The sequence below is a fragment of the Ovis aries genome, chromosome 15 (assembly GCF_016772045.2).
Source record: "Ovis aries strain OAR_USU_Benz2616 breed Rambouillet chromosome 15, ARS-UI_Ramb_v3.0, whole genome shotgun sequence".
NCBI lineage: Eukaryota > Metazoa > Chordata > Mammalia > Artiodactyla > Bovidae > Ovis > Ovis aries.
Window position 1 is genome coordinate 43819093 of NC_056068.1, and position 23480 is coordinate 43842572.

The 23480-nt window shown below is 36.7% G+C and overlaps 1 protein-coding gene across 8 annotated transcripts in view; it reads left to right on the top strand.

Moving 5' to 3' along the window:
* Positions 1-23480, top strand: part of STK33 (serine/threonine kinase 33) — a 199525-nt gene that overhangs the window by 152037 nt on the left and 24008 nt on the right. For all 8 annotated transcript variants that reach the window (XM_060399944.1, XM_060399947.1, XM_060399945.1 and 5 more), the window contains 2 exons: positions 3152-3264; positions 3715-3800. In XM_060399944.1, the coding sequence (XP_060255927.1) occupies positions 3152-3264; positions 3715-3800 (199 nt within the window). The remainder of the gene's footprint in view (positions 1-3151; positions 3265-3714; positions 3801-23480) is intronic.

Consider the following 23480-nt stretch of genomic DNA (forward strand, 5'->3'; position numbering starts at 1 on the left):
AGTTTTATGGTCACATTGAAGATTTCACTGTGCACTACCTCTTCCAGATCGTTTCTAAATATTGACATCACAGTAGTTACATTTTCACAGTCCTGTGAAATGAAATACACAGGCAGTAGAAATTGGATGTTGTGATTGTAGCTGTAACTCAGATACTCAGCACATCACTGCTTAGACTGCATAAAGTATAAATGTATTCACAAAATTTTTGATCATTGTTTTGTGCTGCTTAGGATTATATTAAAACTCTGAGCCTTAGTTTTAAATTAAAATATAGCTATTTAAAATTAGTGTTTTATTCTCTCATGACTTCTAGACAATACAAGTCAAACATAACATATATATGTAATCTATTATTATACCAGTTGTGGTGTTTGCTGCCTTCTTGATTTGAATTTGGTGTATTACATGTCTTAAATTTTTTCCTCCTACTTAAAGATATAATTTTAATTTTTCTGCTTCTGAGTGTGACTGCATATCATAATAAAGATATTTTTTTTCCTTTACAGTAGATTCTTACTTCAGAGAAGGCAATGGCACCCCACTCTAGTACTCTTGCCTGGAAAATCCCATGGATGGAGGAGCCTGGTGGGCCACAGTCCATGGGGTCGCTAAGAGTTGGACACAACTGAGCGACTTCACTTTCACTTTTCACTTTCATGCATTGGAGAAGGAAATGGCAACCCACTCCAGTGTTCTTGCCTGGAGAATCCCAGGGACTGGGGAGCTGGTGGGCTGCCGTTTATGGGGTCGCACAGAGTCAGACACGACTGAAGTAACTTGGCAGCAGCAGCAGCAGCAGCAGCAGCAGCAGCAGCAGCAGACTCTTACATAGCTAATCAGTGCCTGTTCGTTAATCTACCTGAGCCCAGTGGTCTTATAGATCATTTCCTTCACCAAGGGCACAAACATATTACCTTCTCCAGGGGTGGGGAGGGGTTTCTTATTTATCAGTTACCCCTGATTCATTGCTACTTAATTGGACAATGATAGCATACTTTCTCAAGGTGAAATTAATATGAATGCTCTTTATGGGCACCATCTTTTGCTGTTTTGATTCCTGTGAAACAGAAAATAATCGGAAGGCCATAAGAGGCATTTTTCATGTTCTGGATTCTCTTTTCTGGATGTGCAGAAAATTGCTGTCATAAAATTTCATGTGCTGCTGATTGACCAACCATTAGATACATTTTGTGTAAGTAAAATTGTAAAGGACAGAAAAAAGTGAAATTTTAAAAACATAGCCCTTGAGCTATAGTTGCATGTTAGGCAGTATAGGAGCAGCTAAGAAATCAGTGAATGTGCATACCACTGGTTGTTAACAGACTCAATGAGCTGGGCTTTTGCTGGCCTGTACTTGTTATAATAGATAGTAACTGCCCATAAGACCATTTTTCTGACTTTTTTTGAATGGCATTTAAAAACTAAATAATAGTAAGGCAAATTGAATAAACTGAGCCAATTGAATCAGAGAGAGAAGGGTTAGAATGAGCTGGAGAAAGAGAAAGTATTAAAATCAAAGTTTGTGGAACAATTTAATATTTATTGCTTAACAAGAACCTATTGGTGATGAAAAGCTCTATTGTCCACCCTGGTTCGATAAGCTACTAGGATGAAAATGACTCCCCCTCCACACTGGAAAAATCATTATTATCATAATCATTATCATGTAGAATATTTATCAAATGTAGACTTATTCACGGAGAAGGCAACGGCACCCCACTCCAGTACTCGTGCCTGGAAAGTCCCATGGATGGAGGAGCCTAGTGGGTGGCAGTCCATGGGGTCGCAAAGAGTCAGACACGACTGAGCGACTTCACTTTCACTTTTCACTTTCATGCATTGGAGAAGGAAATGGCAACCCACTCCAGTGTTCTTGCCAGGAGAATCACAGGGACGGGGGAGCTTGGTGGGCTGCTGTCCATGGGGTCTCACAGAGTTGGACACGACTGAAGTGACTTAGTGGTAGCAGCAGCAGACTTATTCAAAAAATACGAATGGGAAAGATTTTTAAAGAAACTTAAGAAAAATGTAACTTTAAAAAATCAGTAAAAATCTGTTAAGAGACCTAGAAAACATACTTATGTACATAACAGACCAGCATTTGGAAAGTGTAATGGACTTATGCCAATTTATTCTTTCAGTAATAAAGTGGAAAAATATAATCCTGAGAGCTGAAGAATAGACATAGAGAGTTAGAATTGCCTCTGTGATGAGTCCAGGTCCAACTTCTGTCTGGTTGTCATTGGGAGAATCTGGTTGTTATCTACAGAATTGCCCTCAGATGTTGGATTGACAATAAAGATGATGGCTAACATTCGCAACTTTTAAGCACATAGTTTTGGACTGGATCACCTACTGATGCATAGGCTTGCCATGCTCTTTGTAAAGTACAGCATAGTACTTCCTTTAAAAGGTTCTAAAGACTCATAGTCCTGTACTACTGAATTTACAATAAGTCCATGCTTACTGTATACACAGTACTCATGGCTTTACTGACGCTGGTTGTTGCATGCACTCAGCTTTCACACTTCCAGACGGAAGGGTCAAATTCATCATCTGGTTTTCCGCCTTCAGATTTTCTTCATTTTGTATATAATTTTTGAAGAGTTGTGGCTATTTTAATGGATTTTTAATTTTGACTCAGAGCCAGTAGGCCCCACAATCATTCTTACCATCATCACCAGTCTTTGTGTAACATTTTACTATGGATAAAATTCTTCCATTGTCACTAGAAGAAGTAATCTCATTAGACTGTGATAACTCAGTGTATCTTTCTGTTAAGTCCAGTATACCTTAAGGCATAACCTTACCCTTGCTCACATTGAAGTGTTTCTCCTCTGTTATCCACCACTATTACTGTGCACCTAAACTCACGCACCTTTTTGTATTTTAACCCCATTTAAGCTTAGTGTTTTCCCACCTGGAAGAGCTTTGCACATGTGGAAGTTCCAACGGATACAAGAGCCTAGCACTAATCTCCCCAACCCCCTTTTTTTCCATTTCTACATCCAGAGAAGTTCCCACCTCTTCCTCTCCTTTACTTAAATATGAAGCACCACTGCTTTCAAGTCCTATGGAAACTTAATTTTTAATAGCCTTATTTTGATTGTTCAAAAGAATCTAAACAGAATGATTGCCTTTTCTGTAGATTATGTGGAAAAGCACCCTTTATGGCAAGCTCAGAAGAGAAGCTTTTTGAATTGATAAAAAAGGGGGAACTACATTTTAAAAATTCAGTCTGGAATTCCATAAGTGATTGTGGTAAGTATAGATGTTTTATTATTTATTAAAGCAAATATGCACAATATAAGAAAGCCAGCCAGTAATTTAGATACTTTAAATCTCTGAGTAGCCGTTAAATTTACTTGTAGAAATAAAAACTATTTTCTTGTGGAAATAGTGCTATCTTCACTGTGACTTTTATAGCTGAAACTTTAAACAAAAACAGAAAATGTATACTAAACATTGAAGAGGAAATTTTCTGATCAAATAGTTAATTTTTACTGAAGACTATAAGCCAGGTAATTCAGTCAATAAAACCTCACTTTCAGCCTTAAACTTTATTTAGTATTAACCATATGTACTGATGATATTTATTTTATAACTGATATGTTTCCTTCATGTCATACAGACCTAATCCTAAAATTGGAAAATACGTGATATTAATTATAGTCAAGATATATAAGATAGGATTTTTTCCTTTATTTGCAGCTAAAAGTGTTTTGAAGCAACTTATGAAAGTAGACCCTGCTCACAGAATCACAGCTAAGGAGCTGCTAGATAACCAGTGGTTAACAGTAAGTTTCAGTACTACTGCCTTTTAAAAAAATTTTGGCATGCTAGCATTGCTTATTTCTTTTCATCTGGCCTTATAACCTATATATAGTCTTAAAACAGTCATTTAGTTTCATCTTCTGACAAGTTAAAAAAATTGAGTGCTGACACATTTCTGAAATGGGTATTTTCAAACTGTTAAAATTACTACCACAGTTGTTTATATGTGTTTATAGAGGTTTAAATGAACTTTTCTACTGTATCAAGTCCAGTAGAATAGAGCTGAGAAATGTCCTTTATTAAAGATGTAGACTGTTGAAGCAGTCTGTATAGTTTAGTGATGTAAAGCACTGGAACTGTCTACTTCTCTTTCAGCTCTTTGGATGCAGAGAATCTACAGGGACTCAGAAAAGCCAAGGTCTTCTAACAGTGGCTGTTGCCTGGCTTGAAATCTTGTCATTATTCATTTGCATATCTATTTCCCCCATTACACTAATGCCTCGAGCAGTAACCCTATGTCTTAAGTGATCTTTGTATCCCTGTACCCAGAACATTTCCTGGTCACAACAGAACTTTGGAAGAGGATGCTACTACCTCTCAATAATTATTCTCTCTTTCTTCTTTGGTCATGAAGATCCTGACTTTTCACTGGTAACATTCTTATCTAGTCTTCTTTACTAGTTATCCCCTATCTTTGCTAGTTACAGTGCTGGTCAATGAGATCTAAGTGCAAGTAAGAGTAATCTCTGGGAAGTGCCCTTAAATGGAAGGAATACGGCATTCCTCACATCCATCTTCTTTTCTAGTGACTGCAGTGCAGCTGTGATGGATGGAGTTTGAGTAGCCATATTAGATAATAAAGTGGAATATAAACAGGATAGCAGAGCAGCACAATTCTAGGAACCAGGGCTCTTAGCATATAGAGCTGCCACACCAGCCCTTGACTGCCTTCCTCCAGACATTTTTAGATGAACAGGAAACAAGTGACTGTCATCTTTGAGATACTGTGAAATGTGCAGTTAAGCCTAATACCAGTTAGTACAGTATTCAGTAAATAATGGCTGAATGAGTAGATGATTCAGTAAATGAATAAGTCTGTAGGTATGTCAGAAAATGCCTGAGAATGGAAACTGGAGATTCCAGACACATAGGAATATTTTATATCTTTTACTTACTAGACATTGTGTTAGGTACTGGAGATACATGATATGCTTATATTGCAGTAGTACTGTTGAAGAATGATGGTGGCTTGGGCAAGGTGGTAGCAATAGAATTGAAGAGAAATAAATGTGATATATTTTTAGATATATTTGTTAGTACTTGATGATGGATTAGATAAGGGATGAGGATAAGGGAGGAATCAAGGATGAATTTTGGATTTTGCTTTAATGACTGGTTGGATGGTAGTGCCCTTTACCGAGATGTGGAAGAGATACATTTTTTTCCTGGAGGAAGAGTGGTGAGTCAAGAGTTCCACACTGGACTTGATAAATTTGAGATGCCTATGTCACATTCAAGTGGAGATTTCCAATAGATCATCAAAACTATGAGCCTGGAACTGGAGAGGAATGAACTGGAGATATAAATCTGTGAATCCTGAGTATACAGATGCCATATAAAGCCATTTGTGTTGAAGAGATGAATTAGGAAGAAAATGCAGATAGAAAGGACAAGAGGCCTCAGCAGTCTGCCTTCAGACACTGCAACATTTAGAAGAGTAGAAGCTAGCAATGGAGGCTGAAAAGGAATAGCTAATGAGGAAAGAGGAACGTTAGGAGAGTAGTGCCAAGGAAGATGAGTGAGAAAAGTGTTTAAGAAAGCAAGAACAGTCAGCCCCCAGATAAATGCTGCCTAGAGGTCAAGATGAGAATGAGTTTTCATAAGAATGGCCAACAGAGGAGTTGATGGTGACCCTGGAGTCCTTGATAGATTTTAGATACCATAAATTTATAGTGATACCACTGTGATTTTCCTTTGGGAATTTCTAATCATTTATTGGAATAATTCTTTTTCTTTAAGGGCTAAAAAATTGCCTTCACTCAAAAATGGTTTATAATGCCCTCTTCTATGAATGTGTTGAACTCTCAAATGATTCTGTGCAATAAGTATTTCTGGCCTAAAGTAATTGTGCAAATGAGTTAGCAGCTAGATCATTGCAAAACAACTGAGTAGATTTGTAGTAGAGCAAAATAAAAAAACTGTAAAACAGATGGTGTGCTTTAGAAATCTATCTCTTTTCAGCATCACACAACATTCGGGTTTGGCCATTTAATTATTTGTTTTCTAATTAGTGAAACTTTATTTCTGGCTTTGGTCATTTTTCCAGAAGTCTCCATTTTTGAGCCTCTGTAACAATTTGTCTCTATGTAGTCCTTGCCAAATGGATAGAGAAGTGACAGATAGCGTGTACTATATCAGACTATCCTGAGGAGTTCAGTATATGAAGTTTAGAATACTGGCATTTTGTAAACTTCTGAAAGGCAAAACTCTTTTCTTCTTAACCACTTGAAGTCTCGCTTCCTGTAATTCATGTCCTCTGTTTGAAATAATCTAAAGAGGACATGTTAGTTCTCTCAGTGCCTTACCGCTTTGTAACCAGAGCTTATCTTCCAATACCGGACGAATAGTGACCTTCTTTTCAAAGAGCTTTATTGGATAAAAGTCTCCATGGTTTAGTCTATATATCATGCATTTTGAAATACCGTACGTATCTGAAAAGTATTCTGAGAAAAATAATCATTGCTTCCCTATGTACATTTAAATGAATGGGTCTTAAACAGATATTGTCATCCTGATTTCAAAAATCCAAGGTCAGATGCAAGGAAAAACAGCCAATAAATGACTTTCCTACAAAGGGAGGGTTTGATGATGACACCCATTGCCAGGAGTGTGCCTGTTACCCTCTTTATCTGTTTCTACCTTTTTGCCCTCTTTATTCTCAACAATAGTTCAGGAGTTCATTCCTTGTTAGATAGTTACAGTTGCCCCTTGGTATTCAATCCCCTGATAACAACTAACACCAAGAATTTGCACATTAAACAAGTTTCCCTGGTACTTTCAATGCCTGCTATATTTAAGAACCTTGCTATAAATTAATGAAACATTTTTCTTCTATGGCTTGTCAAAAAGCAGTTTCCAGATTTGAGCTCTGTTGATATTATTCAACAATTCCTTCAAAAGATTTTTTTTTTTGTGCCTGCCATGTACCATGCCTTGTGCTAGGTAATAAAATTCAGTTAAAGACATATAGGACCCAGTCTCTGACATGAGGAATTTACAATATAATAAGGGAAACAAGCTATGTATAAGATATAATGCAAGGAAGAAAATGATAAATGGCATAAGAGATTGCCAAATGACCAGAGAGGTACAGAGGCAAGCGAGTGTGAAATCAGGAAGTTTAGTTTGACTGGCAGATAAGATGCCTGCAGGAAACAAGTGGGAAATCAGACTTTTAGAAAAGGAAGGAAAATTGTGAGGGCCCTTGAATCCCAGACTAAGGAGTTTTAACTTCCTGCCATAGATAGTAGAGAACAATTGCATGCTCTTTGAAAGAAGGAAATTATTATTATAGTGTGTCAGTCTTGCAGAGTGGCTTATTGTAAATGGGACAACAGTCATTTAAATGTCTATGTTGATTTTAACAAGTGTTTTCTTTATTTTAATTCATAAGACACTATATGGGTACAAAGATGATTAAAACAGTCTCTCCCTTGAGTAATTCACCACAAATTACAGTGTACTTTGCTTTATAGACACACTTTACAAAGCTCTTATAATGAAGTGTAGGGTCTAATTTCAGAACACTCTTTCCTACATATGAACAGGTCTTTGTTCACTAATTTACAAATTGTTATTCAGGTTTTAGTCATTAGCTTTTGACCTTTAGCCTGTGCACTTTATGTAAAAGAATTGAAATTTTCTGATACCTAACTAATTATTGGGTGTTTTTTTGCTACCATATATTTTCATCCGAAATATATTAAGGCTCTAACCTTTATATTACTATATTTAGTTACTCTTAAATTATGAATTATCTTATGTATATGAATATGATTTTGAAGTCCTCTTTAATGAAGTTTTTTTAAATTATGTTAAAAAGAACCTCATGAACCAGAACCTTGGGCACTTATTCAATATTCAATGATTGATACATACTTAATAATTTAAACAAATATTTATTGAATAACTACTATGTACTGTGGAGGACACAAAGATGAGTCTGGCATAGTCCTTTCCTATAAGTTGCCCACACCCTAGTGGAGGGATTAAAGAAAAAACACAGGCAGAGAATGCATATTTGATATGTGTGTGTGCAAAAGTCTGCCTGCAATACAGGAGACCCGGGTTTAATCCCTGGGTCGTGAAGATCCCCTGGAGAAGGAAATGGCAACCCACTCCAGTATTCTTGCCTGGGAAACCTCATGGATAGAGAAGCCTGGTGAGCTACAGTCTATGGGGGTCACAAAGAGTCAGACATGACTGAGCAAGTTTCACTTCACTTAATATATATATATTTAAAATAAGCATATAAAAATGTATTCTATATATATGTGGTATGTAATAAAATATACACTATAAAATATGTAAATGTTCTCTAAATATTATTATATACTTATATTTATATTATATGTATATTATATACTATATTTAATATATAAAACATGTATTTATAAAAGTAAGTAGTAGTAGTACTATTAGGTTTTTAAGAAGAGAGCTATTATTCCTTTTAGTGGATTATAAAAGCTACTTAAGTGAGAAACTTGTATGCAGGACAAGAAGCAACAGTTAGAAATGGACGTGGAACAGTAGACTGGTTCAAAATTGGGAAAGGAGTACATTAAGGCTGTAAATTGTCACCCTGCTTATTTAACTTCTGTGCAGAGTACATCACGTGAAATGCCAGGCTGGATGAATCACAAACTGGAATCAAGATTGCTAGGGGAAATAGTAACAACCTCAGAAACGCAGATGATACCACTTTAACACTTAAATGGCAGAAAGTGAAGAGGAACTAAAGAGCCTCTTGATGAAGGTGAAAAGGGAGTGAAAAAGCTGGCTTAAAACTCAACATCCAGAAAACTAAGATCATGGCATCCAATCTCATCACTTCATGGAAAATAGATGGAAACAGTGGAAACAATGACATACTTTATTTTGTTGGGCTCCAAAATCACTGCAGATGGTAGTGATTGCAACCATGAAATTAAAAGACACTTACTCCTTGGAAGAAAAGTTGTGACCTACCTAGACAGCATATTAAAAAGCAAAGACATTACTTTGCCAACAAAGGTCCATCTAGTCAAAGCTATGATTTTTCCAGTAGTCACATATGGATGTGAGACTTGGACTATAAAGAAAGCTGAGTGCCGAAGAATTGATGCTTTTGAACTGTGTTGTTGGAGAAGACTATTGAGACTCCTTTGGACTGCAAGGAAATCAAACCAGTCAATCCTAAAGGAAATCACTGCTGAATATTGATTGGAAAGACTGGTGCTGAAGCTGAAGCTCCAATCTTTTGGCCTCCTGATGCGAAGAACTGACTCATTTGAAAAGACCCTGATGCTGGGAAAGATTGAAGGCAGGAGGAGAAGGGGACAGCAGAGGACAAGATGGTTGGATGGCATCACCAACTCAATGGACATGAGTTTGAGCAAGCTTCAGGAGATGGTGAAGGACAGGGAAGCTTGGCATGCTGCAGTCCATGGGGCTGCAAAGAGTCGGACACAGCTGAGTGACTGAACAACTGCATCTTTTCTGAGGATTAAACCTAGGGTAACTTTAGAGAGAAACCTCATGATAACAGGATTCAGAGAATAGTGATACCCCAGGAAGATAAAGGGCTGTTTTGAGATGGCATGTATGGTGGGTGAGACTACAACCTGGGCAGGAAGTAAAAATAGGAAGACAAAGACAACCCAAGTTCCCCCTTTGCTTCGCTTTTTGCCTTGTGACACTGGTGCCTGTTCTCTCACAGGGATCAGAAGTAATAAAATCTGAGCAGTGCTGATGCCCTGCTTGAGTGAGAAGCTAAGGAAAATGGGTGGGAACTACTGGGTCTAAACCAATGACTTACCTGTTGGCCTCCACCCCCTAGGATAGGTAGATTATAGTTTTAGAAGTGTCTCCTCCTAAGGTGACTTCTCCTTGGAAGAGAAGGTTATGAAATCCTGAATTGAGGAGTTGCTTGGTGGGGGCAGATTTTTGGTGCCTGGAATTTTGAGCTCCTGGGGCTGAAGATCTGGTTCTGGTCTGTTTTCCTGAGGAGCTAGTACTCCCCAAGGAGTGTGAGCTCACAGGCCACATTTCACACACTGTTAAGAGAGTTTAGACTAGGCAGACCCAGACTTTAGAAGTCAACAAAGTGAACATGCTAAAAGAGATATGTGAAGATGTTAATAACATAAAGCAAGAAAAAAAGAGAACCAAGTAGAACCATTTAGGTGTAATAGTTGACAGAGATGCAGTTACATAGGATAAGTAGTGAAGTGGGTGCAAATGAAGAGTGAATTAAAAAAACTACATGATCAGATTATGTAACTTTAATAGAGCTTTATAGAAGGGAACAGATGAAGATAAACATACTGAAAACTTAAGCAAAAATGAAGCTATGTGGAGCTGAAAGTAAAAGTTACAAGATTCATATAATAGTAATCTCAGGCAAAAAAGTGAAAATGAGCAGAAGGAAATCTTTTAAAAATAATAGAGATAATTCATCACAATTAAAAACAAAAGACTTCAGCTTTAAATAATGATAGACTACCAGATAGGAAAGAGAGGGAAAAACTGCCAAATAGACATAATAAGATCTAAGAACATCAAAAACAGAAAATTCTCAATGTTCCCAGAGAGGAAGAGCAATATCATAAAAAGAACAGGAATAACCTTGACATCTTACTTTTTAGCAGCATTACTGGATGCACGTTTAAATGGAGTAATAATTCTAAATGTATTAAAGGAAAAACATTTAAACTTAGAATTTTATATCCATTGACATTGTCATTCAAATGAAAGGCAATGATAAAAAATATTGTTAAGTATACAAAGCCTCAGGTTTGCCACATAAGTCATAGATTTAAAACTTGTAAAAATAGTTAAATAGATCAAAGAAACTCAGTAGACGCTGTAAGAGCTGTGTGTACCAAGAGTCTTGAAACACCTTGGTAAAGTCTGTTGGTGTCCAAAGAAAAAAGGAGAGAAAGACCAAAGAAGAGGACACAGTATATTGATGATAACACAGATTTAAAATGTGAGATAATGTACACATGATAAGCATTGAGAAAGGAGAGAGAACATTGTTACATCAGAGGATGCTAAACTGGAAGATGTAGACAACAGATTTTCAAAGCCATAAAGGATTAAAAAAAAAAAGTATAGAGTGGGACAAGTTGTAATAAACTTGAATAGTAGAAACAATTTCAAATAAGTTAATAGGTTAGAAGTACCTGTTAAAAGACATAATGTCAGGCTGAATTTTTAAATTTCTAGCTAAGTGCTATTTTACAGGAAGCACATTTGAAGCATAAGGGCACAGAAATATTGAAAGAAAAAGAGTGGAAAAGAACACACTAGGCAAATACTAACCAAAAAAAGCGTGAGTAACTGAACTAATATTAATTAAATCTACCTTGCTACAAACAAATCATCCTCATTAGAGATACTGAAGATTACTGTATAATGATAACAGTTCAATCCAAACAAAATGTGTAAGTTTAAACACATGCAACTAATAAGGTAATCTCAAAAATATGTGTCAAAAATCGACAAAGTTCCATAGAGGAATTGGCAAATTCACCACTATAGTGGGAGATTTTAACGCACTTCTCTCAATTACTAATATGTGAAACATATGAAAACAGAAGTAAGGATATTTAACAATACAATTAACAAGCTTATTTTGGTGGACACATACAATTGTGCATCTAACAATTAAGGAATATACATTTTTCTTAACCACACATGGAAAGAACATTTACCAGAATTAATCTAACCAGGAAGGAAGCAAGCCTTAATAAATGTCACAGATTATGTTCTCTAACAATACACAATTAAGTTGAAAGTTAATCAAAATGAGATTAAATACTGCATATATTTGGAAATTAAATCACATGCTTCTAGATAAGTCATGGGTTAAAAAAATAGATCCTAATGAGAAAAAGTTTTTAATTTCTAGAACTGAATGGTAATGAAAACACAGCATAAATGTGTTTCAGCAGAAATTTATTAATATCACCTAATGTATATACATTAGGAAGAAGAAAGGCTAAAAGGGAACTATATATCCAACTGAAAATTTTGGGAAAATATCCCAACAGAATATACACAAATAAGTAGTAGGAAAAATAAACCTAAGGATGAAAATAAATAGAAAGCAAAGGTACAAAAGAGAAGATCAGTAAGACCAACATTTTATTCTTCAAAAAGACCAACAAATAGACAAACCTTTGGCAAAAATAGGAAAGAAAGAAAGAAGTCAAAAATAATATTTCATAGGAAAAAAGAAATACAGCTGCAAATAAGGCAAAAATTAAAAGGATAAAGATTAAAAAGATATAGGAATAGCATCACCAACTGTTTACTAATAAATCTAAAAACTTAGGCAGCATATTAATTCTTCATATTCTAGTATAACAAAATTAGACCAGTGAAAAGCAAACATATGAAAAAGATCTATTTTGTTTATTTATATAGATCTAAAACCTTAAATAAAATATTAGGAAGTTGGATTCAACTGTGCTTATAAGTAGGTCATAATCATGTTGGATTTTCCCTAAAATACAATGATGGTTTAATTTCAGAAAAAACTATAAATATAAATTCCTACATTAATATATTAAAGGAGAAAAGATATCATCATTTCAAAGAAAGCACTTGTCTTGTAGTAAGACCCAACATACATTCATAATTTAATTAGGAATGAAAGAAAACCTCCATAACCTGATAAAAGATTACAGCAAATATCATTTTAAATGGGAAATGTGAGAATCATTTTCTTTAACGAAAGAGCTAGTCAAGGAAATCAGCTTCTAGTAGTTTTTTCAATATTGTTGATCTTTGTCTAAGACAAGGAAAATAAAGTCATGAGAATTGGAAAGCAGAAATAAAACTTTTATTATTTGTATTATTTGTACAAATGAGTAGACAAACTCTTATAATAATAAGAGAGCTGACAAAGATAGCTAGATTTAAGGATGGTATACATCAATAAGAGTGTCAAATCAATACATTGTACACCTTAAACTTACACAGTGTTGTATACCAGCTGTGTGTGTGTGTGCTCATTCAGTCATGTCCAACTCTTTGTGATCCATGGGCTGTAGCCCACCAGGCTTCTTTGTCCATGGAATCCTGCAGGCAAGAATACTGGAGCAGGTTGCCATTTCCTACTCCAGGGGATCTTCCTGACCCAGGGATCACACCCACTGCTCTTGCTCCTCCTGCCTTGGCGTGAGGATTCCTTACCTCTGTGCCACCTGGAAGCCCTATATACTAATTATACCTCAGTAAAACTGGGGAAAAGAAGATTGATATGCAAAGTCGATTGCACTTCTTTTCACTAGCAACCAACAATATAAAATGCAAAAAAAAAATGAAGACATGTAAAACTGTATTCACAAATTTATAATTTCTAGAAATGCAGCATTAGATTTGTAAGGCCTCTTTGAGGAAAGTTATGAAATTTTATGGGAAAACATTGAAGAAAAGCTCAAGTATAAATATATACCATAATTTAGGTCAAGAGACTAAATATCATAAAAATGTATTTCCTCGTATTGATGTACATATACAATGCAAATCCAATCAAAATTCCTCTTTTCGCAACCCTAAAATTTATAGTGAAGTACAGAGGGTCAAAAATAGCCAAGGCTTTTTTGAGTATTTTGCTGTAACAGAAAATAAGACTAGTAGCACAGTGTGATAATGATATAGTAGTAAGCAAATTGACCAGTAGAATAAAATAGAAAGTGTAGAAACATATCCATACATGTCTGGAACATTTATGACAGTGGTAGTATGGTGCATCAGTGGAAAAAAGGAGAGATTATTCAATAACTGGAGTTCAAATAAATGGCTGTCCACAGGAAGAAAAAGAAATTGGGTTCCTATCTCACATGGTAGACAAAAGTCAACTTCTAATCAGTCAAGGACTTAAATAATAAAAATTTACATTTAACTTTTAGTGTAAATATAGGTGAAACCCAAAGTTATTAACATAAAAGAAATGAGGAATAAACTTGACTTACATTAATCTTTAGAACTTCTATTCATAAAACAGCATTTTAGGGAAAGATGATAGGATTATAGACTAGGAGAAGGCTTTTGTAACCCAAATAACCAAGAAAAAATTAATATCATGAAATCTCAGTGTTTCTTACAAATCAATACGAAGTAGACCAACCACCTAGTAGAAAATGGACAAGCAACTGGACAGGACCAGACATTTTTACAAACAAGGACCTACATTTGGCTAATGAACATGCAATGAGATGTTCAGTTTCATTAGTGATCAGGGAAATACAAATCAGGACTTCAGTGAGATAAACTAAAAATTAAAAAGTCTGACAGTAATAGGTTTTGGAAGAGATGCAGATAAAGAGTCTCTTTAAATCATTGCTGGTGAGAGTAAACTGGTACAACTACTTTGGAAAAAGGGTTTGAAAATGTTTTGAAAAACATTATCTATTAAAGTTAACCATTCACATACTCTATACCAAGAAACTTAATTTTTAAGAATATACCCAAGGAGTTCTTCTACATATATACCCTTGGAGACATACACAGTAATATTTGTAGAAGTGTTTATAGGAGCAAAAAACCCAGAGTCACCCCAAATTCCCTCTTCCTAGAGAATGAATAAATTGTGGTATAGTCTGACAATGGAATATTGTACAACTGTGAAATGGTTGAGCTACATGTAATAATATCAATGAAGCTATGAAATTTATTTTTAAAGTAATCATAGTTTTATTAAGATATAATTTACTTAGTGTAAAATAGACAGATTTTAAGAGTTTAGCTGATGAATTTTTTATATGTATACTTTTGTGTAACCACTGCCCAGAACAAAATACAGAACATTTCTACCCCCACCAGAAAGTTCTTTTGTTCCTTTTTCCTAAGTGCACTTTGTGCCACTCACCAGCAATGGTGTGAGAGTTCTAGTGTTGCTCCACATCCTCTCCAGTGCTTGGTATTATTCAGTTCAGTCGCTCAGTCGTGTCCGACTCTTTGCGACCCCATGAATCACAGCACGCCAGGCCTCCCTGTCCATCACCATCTCCCGGAGTTCACTCAGACTCACGTCCATCGAGTCCATGATGCATTCCAGCCATCTCATCCTCGGTTGTCCCCTTCTCCTCCTGCCCCCCAATCCCTCCCAGCATCAGAGTCTTTTCCAATGAGTCAACTCTTCGCATGAGGTGGCCAAAGTACTGGAGTTTCAGCTTTAGCATCATTCCTTCCAAAGAAATCCCAGGGCTGATCTCTTTCAGAATGGACTGGTTGGATCTCCTTGCAGTCCAAGGGACTCTCAAGAGTCTTCTCCAACACCACAGTTCAAAAGCATCAATTCTTCAGCGCTCAGCCTTCTTCACAGTCCAACTCTCACATCCATACATGACCACTGGAAAAACCATAGCCTTGACTAGACAGACCTTAGTCGGCAAAGTAATGTCTCTGCTTTTGAATATGCTATCTAGGTTGGTCATAACTTTTCTTCCAAGGAGTAAGCATCTTTTAATTTCATGGCTGCAGTCACCATCTGCAGTGATTTTGGAGCCCCCCAAAATAAAGTCTGACACTGTTTCCACTGTTTCCCCATCTATTTCCCATGAAGTGATGGGACCAGATGCCATGATCTTCGTTTTCTGAATGTTGAGCTTTAAGCCAACTTTTTCGCTCTCCTCTTTCACTTTCATGAACAGGCTTTTTAGCTCCTCTTCACTTTCTGCCATAAGGGTGGTGTCATCTGCATATCTGAGGTTATTGATATTCTTCCTGGAAATCTTGATTCCAGCGTGTGTTTCTTCCAGTCCAGCATTTCTCATGATGTACTCTGCATAGAAGTTCAATAAGCAGGGTGACATTATACAGCCTTGACGTACTCCTTTTCCTATTTGGAACCAGTCTGTTGTTCCATGTCCAGTTCTAACTGTTGCTTCCTGGCCTGCATACAGATTTCTCAAGAGGCAGGTTAGGTGGTCTGGTATTCCCATCTCTTGAAGAATTTTCCACAGTTTCTTGTGATCCACACAGTCAAAGGCTTTGGCATAGTCAATAAAGCAGAAATAGATGTCTTTCTGGAACTCTCTTGCTTTTTCCATGATCCAGCGGATGTTGGCAATTTGATCTCTGGTTCCTCTGCCTTTTCTAAAACCAGCTTGAACATTAGGGAGTTCACGGTTCACGTATTGCTGAAGCCTGGCTTGGAGAATTTTGAGCATTACGTTACTAGCGTGTGAGATGAGTGCAGTTGTGCGGTAGTTTGAGCATTCTTTGGCATTGCCTTTCTTTGAGATTGGAATGAAAACAGACCTTTTCCGGTCCTGTGGCCACTGCTGAGTTTTCCAAACTTGCTGGCATATACAGTGCATCATTTTCACAGCATCATCTTTCAGGATTTGAAACAGCTCAACTGGAATTCCATCACCTCCACTAGCTTTGTTCATAGCTTGGTATAGTTAGTATTTTTAATTTAGATACTTTGGTAGATATATAATGGTATCTCATTGTGGTTTTAATCTGTGTTTCCCAAATGACAAATGAAATTGGTCATGTTTCATATTTATGCTTATTAATTTATGCTAATTGGTCTTTGAATATCTTTTTTTATGAAATGTCTGTTCAAGTCTTTCTCCCATTTTCTATTTCTTTTTAAAATGTATTGATTTATAGAAGTTGGTTACATATTTTAGATGTAAGCCTTTGTCACATACACAAATAAATGTATGCATAGTAATAAGCATTATAAGAAGGTGACTTAAGAAGAGAACATGAAAAGAATTACTGCATATCCTTGCTCAAGCAGGTGTCTTATGAAAAAAAAAAAAAAGAGATCATTAGAAATTGAGGGTCTTGAAACTGATTCCCTGCAAACTGTCCCTGCCCCCGCAGGCCATATGAAGTCTCCTTCTACAGGCAGGTACACACTACATACTCCAGTCTGAAGAATGTTGGTTTGGAATATATTGAGTCTGTTTTCATTTTTCTAGCTTTATTGAGATATAATTGACATATAACATATAAATTTAAGATGTACAACAATGATTTTATACATATATTATGAAATGCTAATCACAATAAGTTTAGTTAATACATCCATCTCCTCGCATAGATTAATGTTTTTATTGTGATAGAAACTTTACACAATGGTGTATTACTCAGCCATTAAAAAGAATACATTTGAATCAGTTCTGATGAGATGGATGAAACTGGAGCCGATTATACAGAGTGAAGTAAGCCAGAAAGAAAAACACCAATGCAGTATACTAACACATATATATGGAATTTAGAAAGATGGCAATGATGACCCTGTATGCAAGACAGCAAAAAAGACACAGATGTGTATAGTGGACTTTTGGACTCAGAGGGAGAGGGTAGGATGATTTGGGAGAATGGCATTGAAACATGTATACTATCATGTAAGAATCGAATCGCCAGTCTATGTCCGATGCAGGATACAGGATGCTTGGGGCTGGTGCATGGGGATGACCCAGAGGGATGTTGTGGGGAGGGAGGTGGGAGGGGGGTTCATGTTTGGGAACGCATGTACACCCGTGGTGGATTCATGTCAATGTATGGCAAAACCAATACAGTATTGTAAAGTAAAATAAAGTAAAAATAAAAATTAAAATAAAATAAAGATCTATCCTTTTAGCAGCTTTCAAGTATACATTACAGTATTGAAGGCTCAGCAGCACCTCTAGCTAGAAATTCTTGGCAGACAATTGGAAATGCACTTTTGGTATAAGGGTAAATTACTCAATTTCTCAGGCTGTTTCCTCTTAAAGAACAGGAGTATCAACACCAACCTTGTCTATTTTCATTATTTGTTCTACTTGTGAAAACAAAATCACTGAGGTGACTGTTAGGAAAAACTTTTAAGTGGTGCACTTGCTTACTTTGCTGCTGCTGCTGCTAAGTCGCTTCAGTCGTGTCCAACTCCGTGCGACCCCATAAACGGAAGCCCACCCAGACTCCCCCATCCCTGGTAGTCTCCAGGCAAGAACACTGGAGTGCGTTTCCATTTCCTTCTCCAATGTGTGAAAGAAAAGTGAAAGGGAAGTCGCTCAGTCGTGTCCGACTCTTAGCGACCCCATGGACTGCAGCCTACCAGGCTCCTCCATCCATGGAATTTTCCAGGCAAGAGTACTGGAGTGGGGTGCCATTGCCTTCTCCCTTGCTTACTTTAGTGATCCATTATTACCTTTCTCCACTGCTGCCTTGGACTCACTGAGACCCATTAGGGCATGTTTAGTGATTTTGGGTGCCATCAGTCCTATGACTTACATTGTTTCTTTCCCATATAATTTATATTAATTATTAGTCATATAATAGTTGCCATTGCTGCTACTGCTAAGTCACTTCAGTCATGTCCGACTCTGTGTGACCCCATAGATGGCAGTCCACTAGGCTCCTCTGTCCCTGGGATTCTCCAGGCAAGAACACTGGAGTGGGTTGCCATTTCCGTCTCCAATGCATGAAAGTAAAAAGTGAAAGGGAAGTCACTCAGTTGTGCCCAACTCTTAGCAACCCCATGGACAGCAGCCTGCCAGGCTCCTCCGTCAATGGGATTTTCCAGGCAAGAGTACTGGAGTGGGTTGCCATTGCCTTCTCCAAATAGTTGCCATTACCCTTGGTAAATGATTTGAATGGTAAACAAAGCAGGAAAAATAACTTCTTCCGTCTATTCCCTCATTCCCTCTTATTAAAGATAACCATTGTTAAATCTCTTATGTGTTCTTTTAAATACATTCTGTATAATTTTTGGCATCCACTTTTCACAAATGAATTTACATTACATAAACTTTTCTTTTTCATCGAATGTATTTTGGGATGATTTCCTTATTCTTTTTTAAAAAAAAGCAGCCTTGTATCCAAAACCATGGATTATTTTATTATTTTATAATTTTATATAAAATTATTATTTTATTTATTTCTATTATGTTTCCCTTCTGAATATGAAATATTTAAACTGTTTCAGGCCTTTTCTATTACAAACAGTGGTGCCACAAATGTTCTTGTAAATATACATTTGTATACTGTGTCAGCATATAGGATAAATTCTTAAAAGTTGAACTACTGATCTCTGAGAGTGTGCTTTACACATTTTGATGGTTTATAACTGACTAATCCTCCCATAAAAAGCAAGTAAATGAGAAACCTGTTTCCCCACACCCTCACCAAGAGAATCGTCAAACTTAAATTTATGTCCATCTATTAGGTATAAATTGGTAACTCATTGTTTTGATTTGGATTTTATTAATTTTGTAAAGTTGAGCATCCTTTTATGTGCTTTTTTATAAAGTGACTGTTCCATTTTCCTGGTGGTAAAGAATCTGCCTGAAATGTGGGAGGACCTGGGCTCATCCCTGGGTCGGGAAGATCTCCTGGAGAAGGGAATGGCAATCTACTCCAGTATTCTCGCCTGGAGGATCCCATGGACAGAGAAGCCTCACAGTTTACAGTGCATAGGGTTGCAAGGAGTCAGACACAACTGAGCAATTAAGCAGCAGCAGCATTCCATTTTCCTATTGAAAAGATTTTATCCCTCAGTAAAGTATTCTAGCTATTTATGAAAAGTAGAAAATAAAGACTATGAAGTCCCAGAATGTTTCCTTTTAGCTTAGCTTATTTTATATTTTATACCATCTTATCCCAACTCATACATATTATTCATTCATTTAAAAATATGTATTAAATATTTATTATTTACAAAATACCAATAGGCTCTATCCTTGAAAAGGCAAATTTTGTTAGGTGAGGATGTATGCTTGGGTCTCTATTTGTAGGACCTGCCTACTCAGGTATTAAGTCCAAATATTGGTATTTGACCAAACTTCTCCTCTATGAATGTTCAGCTTTCTAGCTTTTCGAAATAAAATAATCTCAAGCTGTTAGTTAAACAAGTAGAAATTTGTTAACCAAAAGGTTGGTTTTCTACTTATGATAGCCTCAGATTATCAGCCTATTACTGCTGAGTTCTTGCTATTTGCTGTTTCATGGTTGATAAGTTCGGGGCGTGACTCCCTGAACACAGCCAGTAAAGGGAGTTCAGAAGTTACTGTTCTGATGGTGAGGTATCTCCGCAATCTGCAGTGTCTACCCTAAAATTATACCAGTTTTTCTTTGGTTGATTCATGTATAATTTCTCTTCAGCCTAGAAGGCTCACGACACGCAGCCCTGGGCCACTTAATCATCTGATCAGTGCAAGTATTTGATGCAGTTTCTCCTTCAACTGCTAGCAAGCAAGAAGCGGGGAGTCTAGTAAGTTATTGGATGGACTTTAGACAAGAGAGAAAGTGTGGAGTCCATACCACTGCTTGTGTCCTGTTTGCTATCACAAACAAATATAGGAAGCAAATAGTTAAAATTTTATAAATAAGTAGAGTGTTTTTGAGGGGATGATGTTCCTGTTCTGGATCTTTTGCCCTTCTCCCCAGTCTCTTTGAAATAAGAAATAGGATCATTTCTTTGAATACTAAGTTCCTCTACTTTAGACTTGTAGAGTGTCAGTCACCAAGCTCTTGGGTGTGTGTGTGTGTGTGTGTGTGTGTGTGTGTGTGTGTGTGTGTGTGTAAACCAAGTGTTTGAAAGATTGCTAGAAATGCAGGTTCAAGATAGTACAGGTAGTTCTTGCTTTACACAATAGTGCAGAACCATAAAGATAGTATATATTGAAGCTGTGAAAAATGATTTTAATAATCAATGGGAAAAATTATGATCCATGCCCTTTAAATTTTTGTTAAATATTTAAAAAAACTCCCTGTTAGTTATAAATAAATATAGGGAATGAGACAAAAGTAAAGCTATTTTTTTTGCACTGTAATTTAAAACATTAGAAATATTGAGAATTAAAGTATCTTATTTTTTGGTTAAAAAGTTATCAAGATTAGTTTAAAGAATGCTTACCTTCTTATAATACAGAGGGAAATATCTTTTTTATGCCTTGGCAAATTGTCATAGTGTTTTACAAGCTTGGATTAACTTGTAACATGGTATCCTTTGTCTTTCCAATGTCACGAAATATCTCTGAAAATTCTTTAAATTTGTTTTTTGTGGGCACCATATTCCCTGAAGTATCTTCATCCTTCCTCATTTGTGCTGCTAAGTTTGCCTTACTAAGTTCCCTTGGTTGCACATCTGGATTCTTTCAGTGACGGTGTCAACATTCTCATGGTCAGCTATTTCTTCTATCATCACTCCATTTACATGTGATTCAGCTTTTACTTCCAGTATTATCACTTTAGTTTCTTTGTTGCAGTTTCATCTTTGTTGGCAAGTTACCTGGGAGACAAAGAGGCAACACAACTGTAAACATTGCTGTCTGTGTGTGAACCGAGTAGCAGATGGATGGTGTCCAGTCACCAATAGACATGACTGGTCACTGGCCATGATGCATATCTGTAATTACATGGTGATGGTGTATTGAAGAGCTCGCAGTGAAGTTTGAACTTTATGTAATGATAGTTATCGTACCATAGTGACTAAAATTTGAACTATGTTGCTGGGTGACTGATACTATTTAACTAATTCATGATGACTGAAATTCATGTGTATCAGGGCTGTGCAAAGCCAATACTGCCTAAATAAATTGGCTATCACATGGTACTGATTGCATATGATTTCTGTAGTAATTACAGTTTGTTGGGTATGCTGATTGTACAGTGAGCCCATTCTTTTGGGCTTTTTGGAGGTGACTCACAGAATGTAAATTTTAATCTTCTATCTACCTATATCAGGACAGGCTAGATTATGCTGTGGTAATAAATGACCCAAATCTCAGTGTTCTTGACGCCTTCCATGGCACATTGGCTTGGAGGAGGGAAGCAAGTTCTGTTTCCCTTTGTCTTCACTCAGGGACCCAGGCTGAGGGAACTCTGTCTTTGTGCTTCTATTGTTACTAATACAGGTATTGAGAACATGTAAACCACAAGCTTTCAAAGTTTCTGTCTAGAAGTGACATGCACTATTTCAAATCACATTTTCACTGATCAAAACAAGTCATATGGTCATGTCTCAAAAGACGTAGAGAGGCAAGATTCTAATATGCGCCTTGAAGACAGGAATGTTGGGTAAGCACCATCAATAACTTCTATGGATCCAGAGAGTTAACTTGTGGAGTTTATCAGGGAAGGGCAGTTGAGGACTAGGATTACAGACCTAGATGTGTGAGATTATTTCTGTTTTCTAATGAGAGGTTAAAGTTCAAGGCAAAGTTGTGTGTACTGGTATTCTATGAGCCTGGACACTGTGATTAGTGTTCAAGGTTGCAAGGAAGCCAGGAAGTTATAATAGAGAGGCCAGATAAATCACTGGGGTAAAGCAGGACTGTTGACAGAACCCTGGAGATCAGAAATCATTCAGACGAGACCTCTGAGACTGTCTACTGTTCTAAACAATTTCAGTTCCTTTTTGGTCTGAGCCTTCATCTGTGCTTCATTTAAGTTGATGACATCTTTGGAAGTTCTGGGATACTTAACAGAGAACTTAGGCCTCGAAAGAAGTGTAGGCTAGGGGTTGGCAGAAGGCATGGTAAGGGTATTCTAGGAGTAAATGGGTAGAGGCTGCAGAAGTGCAACCAAAAGTAGGATGCTGTGAAAGTGGTAAGAATATAGATCTTCTTTAAAAAGGATAACGTTGAAGAACGACAGGGAGTGAATTGCATAATGATCCTCACACATGGACATCACCAGATGGTTAACACCGAAATCAGATTGATTATATTAAAGATGGAGAAGCTCTATACAGTCAACAAAAACAAGACCAGGAGCTGACTGTGGCTCAGATCATGAACTCCTTATTACCAAATTCAGACTGAAATTGAAGAAAACAGGGAAAGCAGCTAGACCATTCAGGTATGACCTCAATCAAATCCCTTATGATTATCCAGTAGAAGTGAGAAATAGATTTAAGGGCCTAAATCTGATAGATAAAGTGCCTGATGAACTGTGGAATGAGGTTCGTGATATTGTACAGGAGACAAGGATCAAGACCATCCCCATGGAAAAGAAATGCAAAAAACCAAAATGGCTCTCTGGGGAAGCCTTACAAATAGCTGTGAAAAGAAAAGAAGCAAAAAGCCAAGGAGAAAAGGAAAGATATAAGCATCTGAATGCAGAGTTTCAAAGAATAGCAAGAAGAGATAAGAAAGCCTTCTTTAGCGATCAATGCAAAGAAATAGAGGAAAACAACAGAATGGGAAAGACTAGAGATCTCTTCAAGATAACTAGAGATATCAAGGGAACATTTCATGCAAAGATGGGCTCGATAAAGGACAGAAATGGTATGGACCTAACAGAAGCAGAAGATATTAAGAAGAGATGGCAAGAATACACAGAAAAACTGTACAAAAAGGATCTTCACGACCTGGATAATCCCGATGGTGTGATCACTCATCTAGAGCCAGACATCCTAGAATGTGAAGTCAAGTGGGCCTTAGAAAGCATCACTATGAACAAAGCTAGTGGAGGTGATGGAATTC